General features: G+C 33.7%; 1 protein-coding gene and 1 long non-coding RNA gene across 3 annotated transcripts in view; both read left to right on the forward strand.

Moving 5' to 3' along the window:
* STK17B (serine/threonine kinase 17b) overlaps positions 1-5,587 on the forward strand; it is a 41,831-nt gene extending 36,244 nt beyond the window's left edge. For both annotated transcript variants that reach the window (XM_027125370.1, XM_027125362.1), the window contains 4 exons: positions 447-573; positions 2,021-2,069; positions 3,261-3,440; positions 5,032-5,587. In XM_027125370.1, coding sequence (XP_026981171.1) covers positions 447-573; positions 2,021-2,069; positions 3,261-3,440; positions 5,032-5,314 — 639 coding nt within the window. In that variant the 3' untranslated portion in view covers positions 5,315-5,587. The remainder of the gene's footprint in view (positions 1-446; positions 574-2,020; positions 2,070-3,260; positions 3,441-5,031) is intronic.
* Positions 5,588-5,652: 65 nt separating this feature from the next.
* Positions 5,653-13,391, forward strand: part of LOC113630186 (uncharacterized) — a 30,486-nt gene continuing 22,747 nt past the window's right edge. Inside the window, exon 1 of the long non-coding RNA XR_003436854.1 lies at positions 5,653-8,698. This is a non-coding gene — a long non-coding RNA (uncharacterized LOC113630186). The remainder of the gene's footprint in view (positions 8,699-13,391) is intronic.

Genomic DNA, 13,391 nt, shown 5'->3' on the forward strand with positions numbered 1-13,391 from the left:
ACCATTATGTTCCTGGAAATATATGCATTTTTATTCCTTCAGCCTTCTGTCATGCTATTCCCCAGAACACTTTTCTAACTGGCATAGTTCTATTTATCCTTTAAGGTTCAGCTTAAGCATCATCTCTACTGCAAAGGTTTGTTGGACTTTCTAATGGGCAGAATTAAGTAGTCTTTACTACTGAGTATTCTATCTCTCATAATCAATTAATCTATGTACCTATCTTTTTTATTCAAACAAAGAAGCCTCTTGGAGTATATTTTTTACTTTATTTATCATTGAATATATAGCTTCTCCTAAGTAGTAGTTCAGTAAGTGTTCGATGGATGACTCAATAAAATGTTTAATAGCTAAACTATAAGTTCCACTTAATTTACCTCTGATCTGAGATTAGTATTCTTTTATTGTTTTGTATTACTTATCATTGTTTTGTTGTGCTTTGTTAGCCACAGAATATATTACTGAGCAGCATATACCCTCTTGGGGACATAAAAATTGTAGATTTTGGAATGTCTCGAAAAATAGGGAATGCATGTGAACTTCGGGAAATCATGGGAACACCAGAATACTTGGGTAAGAATTTCCTTTTACTTTCTATACCATCTTGAAATGTATTAACTAAATGATATCTGTATAGAACTATATTTTAGGGTGTATAATTCCAGGATATATTTGGCTCAAATATTTTAGTGCATTGAAATTTGCTTATGACACATTTAAATGGACTGTAGCGAATTGAGACATTCACAACAATTTACAGGACAGTGGACATATAAGTTAAAAGTTTAATGTTTGTGTGTAAAAGCTTTGTACATAGAGAAAAATAGGTAAAAGGGAAGTTAGGGAGCAGGAAAAAATGGAAAAAGAGGAAAACAGAAGCAAATGTTACTGCGTTTGAAGCCTGTTTCATAGGGGTGTCAAAAAGAACCTATAATTAGATAATCTAGGAATAGTGTACTAAATCAACAAATAAGATCATGCAGATGAACGATTTTTTAACTTGTATGAAGAAGTACATAAAGTATTTTAATTTATAGTAACAAGTTTTTTACATTTTTTTGTTGTTGCTCATATTGATAGTCCCATGCAGGCACTGAAAAGATACAAGTAAACAGAACAAGTGCTACTCAGCTAGGCAGCTGACTTTCCCAAAATGAAAAGCAAAGCAAATTACTAACTTTTGAATGCTAATAGAGGCTACCATGTCCTAGAATAATGATTGTAATTGTAGATAAAACAGCTCACAGATGTATGTGAAAAGGTGGTAGGTGGTGCAATGGAGGCTGACAACATATGTGACTCAAAGGCTTTAACAAAATTGTTAAGCTTTAAGAAACAATCTCTCTTTGGAAAAATTATGAAACCATACTGTGAAACAAAAAAGTTATTCAATCATGGATCCTAGTTTGGACTCTACTAATTTGAAATTTATGGTAATGTTTAGAAAGTATAGACAATTTATGTTGCACCTTTTAAAAAATGTTTTTGGCGGGGGAGGAGACAGTGGAAAATTAATTGCTTAGGAAACTAGGTTTTCTGTAGTTTAAGGGGATATTTAATCTACTTGAAAATCTAAAGCACTTCCATGAAGCTTAATTTGCTCATAATGTCATTGTAAATGCATATGATTCTATTTACCCTGGGAAGAAAAACTTAAATCAGTCTAATAAAATAACTCAAACTAATTCCTAACAGAGTGATAAAACTTACACTATAAAAAGATTCTAGCTTCTAACATTTTACTTCTTCATAATTGTTTCTCCTGAGATTAATCTCAATGGTTAAAAAAATACTACATAGCTACTGGTTACTTCAAGAATATAATTGGTGCTTTTGAACCATCTGGTTCTATAATTTTCTCAACATTAGATATGTTTAAATGTCTAATCACAGGATAATTAATACTATGCTAAATTTCTACTGATCATATTGGTATTTCTTTAAAATTAAATCCAGTTTAATATAAAGTAATTTTCACATTTTTAAATTTGTCAGTATTGAATTTTATTTTCTCTTTCAGCTCCAGAAATCCTGAACTATGATCCTATTACCACAGCAACAGACATGTGGTAAGATTTTGTTAATCACTTGAATGCCTTTATTAAAAGCTGGTTAGTATATATTCTAGGGTTCTTTGGTTCCAGAAGTAAATAATAAAGCTTTCTTTAAAAGATTTTATTCAAGTATCATTATTATGCCACAGGAAAACATTTACCTGTTCATTCTTTTTAATAACACTCTGGCTGTGAGCCAAAGGTGCAGGAATAAATAGGAAAATCCCTTTCCTGGAGGAAGACCGCTTCTGGTAAAAGAACAAAATAGCCACAGTACTGTGTTACGTGTTCTATAAAAAAGATAAAATGCTATTTAATAAGCATGGGGGAATTAGCAGACAAGCACCAGTTGGGAGACATCTGGTCTAGGTCTAGGAGAACTAGGGAAGGTATTTGCTCAGCAGAAATATGAGGTCAGAGCCATGCAAAAGTTTAGTTTTATGAGAGTATATTTCTCAGGTATTGTGAGTTTGTGTGGCTGACACAGAGAGAATGTCATAGAGTAGAACTGGCATTGATATTGGAACTTCATTTGGGACCACAGTGGAAGACTGACTCCGTAAGGCCAAGTAGAAGAGTTTAGACTTATTCCCTGTGTCCTATGTTTGGGACTGTAATGGATTTGCCAAGAAAAAAGGGTCCTGTGTCTAAATAATTGGGTGAAATAGGTACTATATGTATTGTCTTTTTCTGGTTCCTGAACACAGGAGTTGTCATTAACATATTTACGGTTCTAAACGTTTTGCAATTAAAAAAAAATCTGCCTGCCCAATATTGTGCTTTATCAAACCTGCAGATTCTGTTTGCATGGTATCCTGTTTATGTCTCACAGACCATTACTGTGTCATTGGACACCATTTGGGAAATGCTGCTCAGGGCAGCTTTGTGTACTTGATAACATAGGTATCTGTGTGAAGGGCAGACTGTAGATATAATGATATATATTTAATACATCATATTTATAATTATATAACACACATGTGCATTCCCTCATATTATTTTTCTGTGAGGCAAACTTTGAGATAACATAATTATTTCAGTTTAGTAGTATACCGTAGGAACTTTGAAAAGCAATTTAAAATCTGTAGTTTAACTGTACAAGTTTTGAGGACGGGGATATGTTGAGAATCAATTTGACTTTATATAGGTGTTTTAAGATTAGCACACATTTTAAGTTCCCATCTTCTCCCTTATTTGTTTTTTCAGGAACGTTGGTATAATAACATATATGTTGTTAACTCATACATCCCCATTTGTGGGAGAAGATAATCAAGAAACATACCTCAATATTTCCCAAGTTAATGTAGATTATTCAGAAGAAACTTTTTCATCAGTTTCACAGCTGGCTACAGACTTCATCCAGAGCCTTTTAGTAAAAAATCCAGAGTAAGTAATAACATTAATTTGTTTAAATACTATTATAAAATGAATTATATGTGTGACTATTAAGGAAGATATACTCTAAAACAGTACAAAATTATTAGATGTATGCTCTCAAGTTTCAGGTAAAATGGGGAGAGAGGTGGTATGAGAGATCATTAAATAACAATCCGTAAGTTCAAACATAGACAATACAAAATATGTAACAGGAGGTCTTGAACTGAAGAGAAGATTTGGGTTATTTCTCTCTCAACCTGCTACTAATCCCTGAAATTCCCTAAAATAATTAGAAGTATAAGGTTTACAATACACATGGCTGCTTAAGATAAGACTTTGTTATGAATGATTTATAGTTAAATAACTACAGTTGTATAACAAGTCCAAATTACTGATTGTCAAATTTTTAAGGAGCAGATGCTCTTTGACCACCTACTAAAGAAGGGACATGAAACTGTGTCTTAAGACTCTTACCTCATTCATTGGCAACTTCAAAGCAGGAAAAGAAAAAGCTGACCTCCTTTTTCTTTACCTGGATCAGCCCTATTTACTTTATTTATTTATTTGAATTTTATTGTATTTATTTTTTTATACAGCAGGTTCTTATTAGTTATCCATTTTATACATATTAGTGTATATATGTCAATTCCAATCTCCTATTTACTTTAAAACGGCCTGGCGGTACATAATGCAGAAGCTGTGATACAGTGCCTTGGGCTGGGATCCTGGTTGTGTTGCTTGTCAGGTCTTTTATCTCCTACAATTACTTAATCTCCTGGAGGACTCAGTTTCCTTATCTGTTTAAGAAAACAACCCTCAGAGGTTTGTTAATTATTTTATTGGCTTAACGCAAGTCTGAACAAACTTGCACTGGCTCTATTTTGAACATGAATGGTTATTTATTAGAAATAGCAATAATACTATTTGTTTCTGGTTATAAACAGTATTTATTTTCCTAAATATTTTTTCATCTAGATTCTAAAATTTCTATAATAAGCACCTTAATTTTTATTATCAGGAAAAAATGAACAATAAAATCAAAGACTAAGGAAACCTACGTTCTGATAGTAATGGTGGGTGTGTTAAGGTTGGAGTTGAGTATAAATAGGTGTTTTCCTTCCTTTTGAAATATTGTGATATTTGACCATATTGCTTTCACAAGCAAAAACAAAATTTAAAAACTAAAAATGTTGGATAAACGTCATTGAAGAATAGCCTTGGTTTTCAAGATTTAACAGTTAACTGCTTTTTAAGAACACAAAATAATAATAGAGATTATAAATTACATATATTTTCCTTCAAAGGGTTTGTAAACCCAGGAGTCTTTATAATTTTACTAATTTTTATTTGTGAGCCTAAAATACGTTCCCAGTTTTATGACTAGATAGTCTCATCCGTAAGCTCCATGATAAATTGAATTTTCAGCACATGTCAGAATTAAACTCTAGGTACTCCACTTTTCCTATTATTATTCCCTTCTGTACTATAAGTATGTGTTATTTTCATAATAAATAAAAAATAAGTCTATAATACATTGAACTGCAGACATTTCCAACCTGAGTTTTGGTTCTCAATTTTCCCTTGGTGTTTTCATTCAAAGGAAAAGACCAACAGCCGAAATCTGCCTTTCTCATTCTTGGCTCCAGCAGTGGGACTTTGGAAACTTGTTTCACCCTGAAGAAACTTCCAGTTCCTCTCAAAGTCAGGATCATACAGTAAGGTCCTCTGAAGACAAGACTTCTAAACCCTCTTGTAATGGAACCTGCAGTGACCGAGAAGACAAAGAGAATATCCCGGAGGATAGCAGCATGGTGTCCAAAAGGTTCCGCTTTGATGACTCATTGCCCAATCCCCATGAACTTGTTTCAGATTTGCTCTGTTAGCACTTTTCTCTTTGACTCATTTGAACTGAATGTCGGATTTGAAATCCACTTCAGTGTGAGATTGTGGTTTATAGCTTCATATATGGCATGTTTATAGCTTCATATATGGCATGTTTATATTGTAAATGCACTTTAGCATAGAAGAATTTAGGGAAGTGTTTTAATGCTAAATTACTAGTTACTAGCATAATTTCATTTCCTGTACTGAGATATCAGCTCTCAAAGAAAATATTTAAATATGTGACAAAAAATAAAATTGTACATGTGAGTTTATGAAAGAATTCATAAATTGTACATGTTAATGAAAGAATTGTACATGTTAATGTACATAAATTGTACATGTTAATGAAAGAATTCAAGTTCAAATGGATTTATTAAAATGTTTTACATACCAGGAAAAGTAACTTGGGTTATATTATGGTTGATGTAAACAGAACAAAATGAAGACATTTGAATTTAATAGATTCTCCAAGGTAAGTTCTATACCATGCCTCTATTGACAAAATTTTGTTTAGGATAACAATGTCAAGTTTAAATAAGAATATACATTATTTTATAGATGCTCAAGAGATATTTTACACTTGAAAATGTTTTTCAATCATGGATATTTTGAAACTGCATAAGATTTCCATTACATATGGTCTGCTATATGAGACAGGTCCTTTAACCAGAGCAGAGAGGGGGTTAGAAACTAGATTAGGGATATTCTATACAAGTTGAAGCAGAGGAAAGAGCAGCATGGCATCATTTTTAACTCAGATGTCTTTTGCCCATTCTCAACATACGTCAGATTTAACAAGGTGTAAAAGATGGAGAATACAGGGTACAGAGGTGTAGAGGATTTTCATCCTCCAGAATCTCTAGAGTAGAAGATGCTTAGGTAAAACTGAGTATGCTCTGTTTTCAGTCAACCAAACATATTTATTAATTGAATGTAGAAGAAAGTGCTGACAGACTTATGCAACTTACAGAATTTTAGGTATCTTCTAAGTCTTAGAATAGAAGCCAATTATTCAGAGTTCTAAAAGTATGCATAAAAAATATTATGGCACCAGTAGTACTATTAACACAGTGCCAGAGTCAGCAGTAGCAAGGTGGATATGCTCATAAAGCAGGATGACATCAAGCTCTTCTAAAGTTCTTGTGTAAAATTCCTAGTGAGTGAGGAGGCTTAGCAGGAGATCTGCAGAGTGGCATTTAATGGTCTTTTGCTGGGGCCAGTGCAAGTCACAGTCTAGGGACAGCAGAATGTTTGATGGGTGGCTGGTGACTATGTTTGGCCCTAACTGGCCGGAGGCAGGGAAGATTTACTCCTTTTTGAGTAATCTTTGATGACTTTCCACCTGGAGACTATTAAAAACTCTGTTATGTTACCATGTTAAGATAACTGTAAATTCATGACCATGTTACTGTATCAAAAGAAATTAGGTTTTGTCAAAAGAAATCCTTTGGTTTTTTCCGTTTGAATTATATATTACTGTAAAAGCTTTGACTTCTTGAAACTTGGTAAGACTCCAAATAACTTAAAACTTTTTAATAATGGTCAGATCACTTTACTTGGGTAAATGAATTCTTTTTACATCCTCAGCATTTCTTAAAGGAAAAGTTATTTCTGTTCGTGTGTGTGTGTGTGTGTGTGTGTGCACGTGCACGTGTGTATATGTATTTGTATAGGTGTATGTATATATGTATAGATAGATGAAATATGGTCCTTAGACAACTTTCTCTTAGAGATTCTTCCTTCTGGTATATTGTACTCAACTCAGGTGCCAAAGGATCTCATCTTAAGACATGTAAATATACATTTAACTTCTTTAAGAAGTAGTTTATCGGTTCAATAAACTAATCATTGCGGAAGCTAAATTGGGCTTTCGTGTATCTAAAACTGATGAGTTTTTTCTAAATTGTTGTTGCCCATTTATTTGCCTTCAGTATTAAGCTAATGCAGGTAAAGCTTAGTAAGAAAGTCATTGGAGAAAGAAATTATTATTCTGACAAAAGACCATATTATATTTTTAACTTTCCAGAGGAATTATGCCATACTAAAAAGCAAAAATCAAGAAATGTTCGAATTTTGAATTATAAACTGTTTCTTAAAAAAATATTTTATACGAGTTTTCTTTTATTCTGAGAAATCTTTAAATAGTTTATCTCCTTCCCCTTAGTTAATAGAATACACAGAGTTGTAAATTTCCATACCTTTTTTTTCCTACCAATTTTTATTGTAAAAAAGCAACTAGTAGGTTATGCAAACAGTATGAAAATTCAGTTTTTTCATAAAGGTGAATTTAACTATTTTCTCTGATTGAAATATGAAAATAAACCAATTTTTAGAGAGAACTTATTAACAAATAACTCAATTCTTATTTTTTTCCTCCCAAGATTGAAAACAAGAGGTGAATAGATGTCAGTAACACATCTGAAGATTAATGTTAAATTGTGGTGAGTTTATAAAGTTTAATTTGCTTTTCGGATAGGAGCCCTGTATAGATGGGATTAAAAAGATGAGGTATAGGTGACAATCATAAGTCTCATTTTAACTTTTTTCCCCCACAGTAAATTTAACCTAACTCTAAGCAGTAAAATTATAATGACACTTTAAAGAAGTAAGCAGTACCTGTTCTCCAGTCAGTAATGAGATGAGGCACCTGTACCAGAATATAAATCAACACATTGCTTCCTTTATCAAGAAAGTCTTGTTATAAAAAAATGTCGGCCAATTAGTAACAAAATAGATTTTCATTCTGGCACAAGTTCTTTCTTTCATTTTGGATGAGTCACGAATCGTTCATAGACCATATTTTGAATAGGCTTGCTTTAAGCAACATTTATAACTGTTGGTATTTTATAACTGTTTACATTTCCTCTGTTTATTTTTGAATTTTCCGTTGATATCTGACTTGGAAACTTGTCCTTATTCATTGTTGTGTAAACAAGTGTACTTTAATTTCATATTGTATTAAAATTAAGTTATCTGACTTCCAATTTGGGGAATTATTATCAGTTTATAGTTTTATAAAAGTTTAAAGAACTTTAAACTCAAGTATAAATTTCACACAAATTACAACTGCTGTCCATCTTAACTTTTATTCAATAATCATGTTGCTTAAGGCATATTGACCTACATTGTTATGAATACTCTAGTAAAAAAACAAATTACATCTACTTAATTATCCTTTTGGTTAAGGATTAAAAAGCACTTTTTTAAATTTGTGGTTGTCTTTGTTTTAAAGTATTTCTAAATTTGTTACCTCCTCGCCTGGAGGCTCTCTAGCCTTTGACACACGTCATCTTTGAACTCCCTTTCCAATACAGGTATGTTTATTAGATCCTTTCTGCTGGAAAAAACACAAATTTGGAAACAGGAAGGTCTGTTCACTTCGTGTAAGTAATAACAGATACTTTTAGAAAATGTCAATGCATGGCAGTGCACTGTGTGTTGCATAAAGATGAATAAAATCACCATGTAGAAAGCATGAAGTGTGATGAGAGAGAAATGGTGTGCAGACTTGACAATTGAATTTGTAGGAAGGAGACATTCATAAAAAGTTGGAATTTTTTCTCAATTGTGCGTGCTTTTCTTTCAGGTTCCATATCTTATTTTTCTGGCACATAGGTACTCCCCAATTTTTTTTTCTTTTTTTTTTTGAATTTTATTTTATTTATCTTTTTATACAGCAGGGTCTTTATTAGTCATCAGTTTTATACACATCAGTGTATACATGTCAATCCCAATCTTCCAATTCATCACACCACCATCCCCACCCCTGCCGCGGCTTTCCCCCGGCCTTGGTTTCCATACATTTGTTCTCTACATCTGTGTCTCAATTTCTGCCCTGCAAACTGGTTCACCTGTACCGTTTTTCTAGGTTCCACATATATGTGTTAATATACAATATTTGTTTCTCTCTTTCTGACTTACTTCATTCTGTAGGACAGTCTCTAGATCCATCCACGTCTCTACAAATGACTCAATTTCGTTCCTTTTTATGACTGAGTAATATTCCATTGTATATATGTACAACATCTTCTTTATCCATTTGTCTGTTGATGGGCATTTAGGTTGCTTCCATGACCTGGCTATTGTAAATAGTGCTGCAGTGAACACTGGGGTGCATGTGTCTTTTTGAATTATGGTTTCTTCTGGGTATATGCCCAGTAGTGGGATTGCTGGATCATACGGTAATTCTATTTTTAGTTTTATAAGGAACCTCCATATTGTTCTCGGTAGTGACTCTATCAATTTACATTCCCACCAACAGTGCAAGAGGGTTCCCTTTTCTCCACACCCTCTTCAGCATTTGTTGTTTGTAGATATTCTAATGATGCCCATTCTAACTGGTGTGAGGTGATACCTCATTGTAGTTTTGATTTGCATTTCTCTAATAATTAGTGATGCTGAGCAGCTTTTCATGTGCTTCTTGGCCATCTGTATGTCTTCTTTGGAGAAATGTCTATTTAGGTCTTCTGCCCATTTTTGGACTGGGTTGTTTGTTTTTTTAATATTGAGCTGCATGAGCTGTTCATATATTTTGGAGATTAATCCTTTGTTGATTCATTTGCAAATATTTTCTCCCATTCTGAGGGTTGTCTTTTCATCTTGTTTATGGTTTCCTTTGCTGTGCAAAAGCTTTCAAGTTTCACTAGTTTCACTTGTTTATTTTTGTTTTTATTTCCATTACTCTAGGAGGTGGATCAAAAAGACCTTGCTATGATTTATGTCGAAGAATGTTCTTCCTATGTTTTCCTCTAAGAGTTTTATAGTGTCCGGTCTTACATTTAGGTCTCGAATCCATTTTGAGTTTATTCTTGTGTATGGTGTTAGGGAGTGTTCTAATTTCATTCTTTTACATGCAGCTGTCCAGTTTTCCCAGCACCACTTATTGAAGAGACTCTCTTTTCTCCATGGTATATCCTTGCCTCCTTTGTCATAGATTAGTTGACCATAGGTGCATAGGTTTATCTCTGGGCTTTCTATCCTGTTCCATTGATCTATATTTCTGTTTTTGTGCCAGTACCATACTGCCTTGATTACTGTAGCTTTGTAGTATAGTCTAAAGTCAGGGAGTCTGATTCCTCCAGCTCCATTTTTTTCCCTCAAGACTGCTTTGGCTATTCGGGGTCTTTTCTGTCTCCATACAAATTTTAAGATTTTTTTGTTCTAGTTCTGTAAAAAATGCCATTGGTAGTTTGATAGGGATTGCATTGAATCTGTAGATTGCTTTGGGTAGTATAGTCATTTTCACAATATTGATTCTTCCAATCCAAGAACATGGTATATCTCTCCATCTGTTGGTATCATCTTTCATTTCTTTCATCAGTGTCTTCCAGTTTTCTGCTTACAGGTCTTTTGTCTCCCTAGGTAGGTTTATTCCTAGGTATTTTATTCTTTTTGTTGCAATAGTAAATGAGAATGTTTCTTTAATTTCTCTTTCTGATTTTTGATCATTAGTGTATAGGAATGCAAGAGATTTCTGTGCATTAATTTTGTATCCTGCAACTTTACCAAATTCATTGATTAGCTCTAGTAGTTTTCTGGTGGCATCCTAAGGATTCTCTATGTATAGTATCATGTCATCTGCAAACAGTGACAGTTTTACTTCTTTTCTAATTTGTATTCCTTTTATTTCTTTCTCTTCTCTGATTGCCGTGGCTAGGACTTCCAAAACTATGTTGAACAATAGTGGTGAGAGTGGACATCCTTGTCTTGTTCCTGATCTTAGAGGAAATGCTTTCAGTTTTTCACCATTGAGAATGATGTTTGCTGTGGGTTTGTCGTATATGGCCTTTATTATGTTGAGGTAGGTTCCCTCTATGCCCACTTTCTGGAGAGTTTTTATCATAAATGGGTGCTGAATTTTGTCAAAAGCTTTTTCTGCATCTATTGAGATGATCATATGGTTTTTCTTCTTCAGTTTGTTAATATGGTGTATCACATTGATTGATTTGCATATATTGAAGAATCCTTGCATCCCTGGGTTAAATCCCACTTGATCATGGTGTATGATCCTTTTAATGTGTTGTTGGATTCTGTTTGCTAGTATTTTGTTGAGGATTTTTGCATCTATATTCATCACTGATATTGGTCTGTAATTTTCTTTTTTTGTAGTATCTTTGTCTGGTTTTGGTATCAGGATGATGGTGGCCCCATAGAATGAGTTTGGGTGTTCCTTCCTCCACAATTTTTTGGAATAGTTTGAGAAGCAGTGTTAGCTCTTCTCTAAATGTTTGATAGAATTCACCTGTGAAGCCATCTGGTCCTGGACTTTTGTTTGTTGGAAGATTTTTAATCACCATGTCAATTTCCTTACTTGTGATTGGTCTGATCATATTCTCTGTTTCTTCCTGGTTTAGTCTTGGAAGGTTATGTACCTTTCTAAGAATTTGTCCATTTCTTCCAGGTTGTCCATTTTATTGGTATAGAGTTGCTTGTAGTAGTCTCTTAGGATGCTTTGTAGTTCTGGGGTGTCTGTTGTAACTTCTCCTTTTTCATTTCTAATTTTATTGATTTGAGTCCTCTCCCTCTTTTTCTTGATGAGTCTGGCTAATGGTTTATCAATTTTGTTTATCTTCTCAAAGAACCAGCATTTAGTTTTACTGATCTTTGCAATTGTTTTCTTTGTTTCTATTTCGTTTATTCCTGCTCTGGTCTTTATGATTTCTTTCCTCTACTAACTTTGGGTTTTGTTTGTTCTTCCTTCTCTAGTTCCTTTAGGTGTAAGTTTAGATTGTTTATTTGAGATTTTTCTTGTTTCTTGAGGTAGGCTTGTATAGCTATAAACTTCCCTCTTAGAACTGCTTTTGCTGCATCCCATAGGTTTTGAATCGTCGTGTTTTCATTGTCATTTGTATCTAGGTATGTTTTGATTTCCTCTTTGATTTCTTCAGTGATCTCTTGGTTATTTAGTATTCTATTGTTTAGCCTCCATGTGTTTGTGTTTTTTACGTTTTTTTCCCTGTAATTCATTTCTAATCTCATAGCGTTGTGGTCAGAAAAGATGCTTGATATGATTTCGATTTTCTTAAATTTACCAAGGCTTGATTTGTGACCCAAGATGTGATGTATCCTGGAGAACGTTCCGTGCACACTTGAGAAGAAAGTGTAGTCTGCTGTTTTTGGAGGAATGTCCTATAAATATCAATTAAATCTATCTGGTCTATTGTGTCATTTAAAGCTTTTGTTTCCTTATTTATTTTCCTTTTGGATGATCTGTCCATTGGTATAAGTGAGGTGTTAAAGTCCCCCACTATTATTGTGTTACTGTCGATTTCCTCTTATAGCTGTTAGCAGTTGCCTTATGTATTGAGGTGCTCCTGTGTTGGGTGCATATATATTTATAATTGTTTTATCTTCTTCCTGGATTGATCCCTTGATCATTATGTAGTGTCCTTACTTGGTCTCTTGTAACATTCTTTATTTTAAAGTCTATTTTATCTGATATGAGAATTGCTACTCCAGCTTTCTTTTGATTTCCATTTGCATGGAATATCTTTTTCCCTCCCCTCACTTTCAGTCTGTATGTGTCCCTAGGTCTGAAGTGGGTCTCTTGTAGACAGCATATAGATGGGTCTTGTTTTTGTATCCATACAGCAAGCCTGTGTCTTGGTTGGAGCATTTAATCCATTCATGTTTAAGCTAATTATCGATATGTATGTTCCTATGACCATTTTCTTAATTGTTTTGGGTTTGTTTTTGTAATTCCTTTTCTTCTCTTGTGTTTCCCACTTAGAGAAGTTCCTTTAGCATTTGTTGTGTGGCTGGTTTGGTGGTGCTGAATTCTCTTAGCTTTTGCTTGTCTGTAAAGCTTTTGATTTCTCCATTGAATCTGAATGAGATCCTTGCCAGGTAGAGTAATCTTGGTTGTAGTTTCTTCCCTTTTATCACTTTAAGTATATCATGCCACTCCCTTCTGGCTTGTGATGTTTCTGCTGAGAAATCAGCTGTTAACCTTATGGGAGTTCCCTTGTGTGTTATTTGTCATTTTTCCCTTGCTGCTTTCAATAATTTTTCTTTGTCTCTAATTTTTGCAAGTTTGATTACTATGTGTCTCGGCATGTTTCTCTTTGGGTTTATCCT

The sequence above is a fragment of the Aethalodelphis obliquidens genome, unplaced genomic scaffold (genome assembly GCF_003676395.1).
Source record: "Aethalodelphis obliquidens isolate GAN/ISIS:26980383/991018 unplaced genomic scaffold, ASM367639v1 scaffold2, whole genome shotgun sequence".
NCBI classification, from domain to species: Eukaryota; Metazoa; Chordata; class Mammalia; order Artiodactyla; family Delphinidae; genus Aethalodelphis; species Aethalodelphis obliquidens.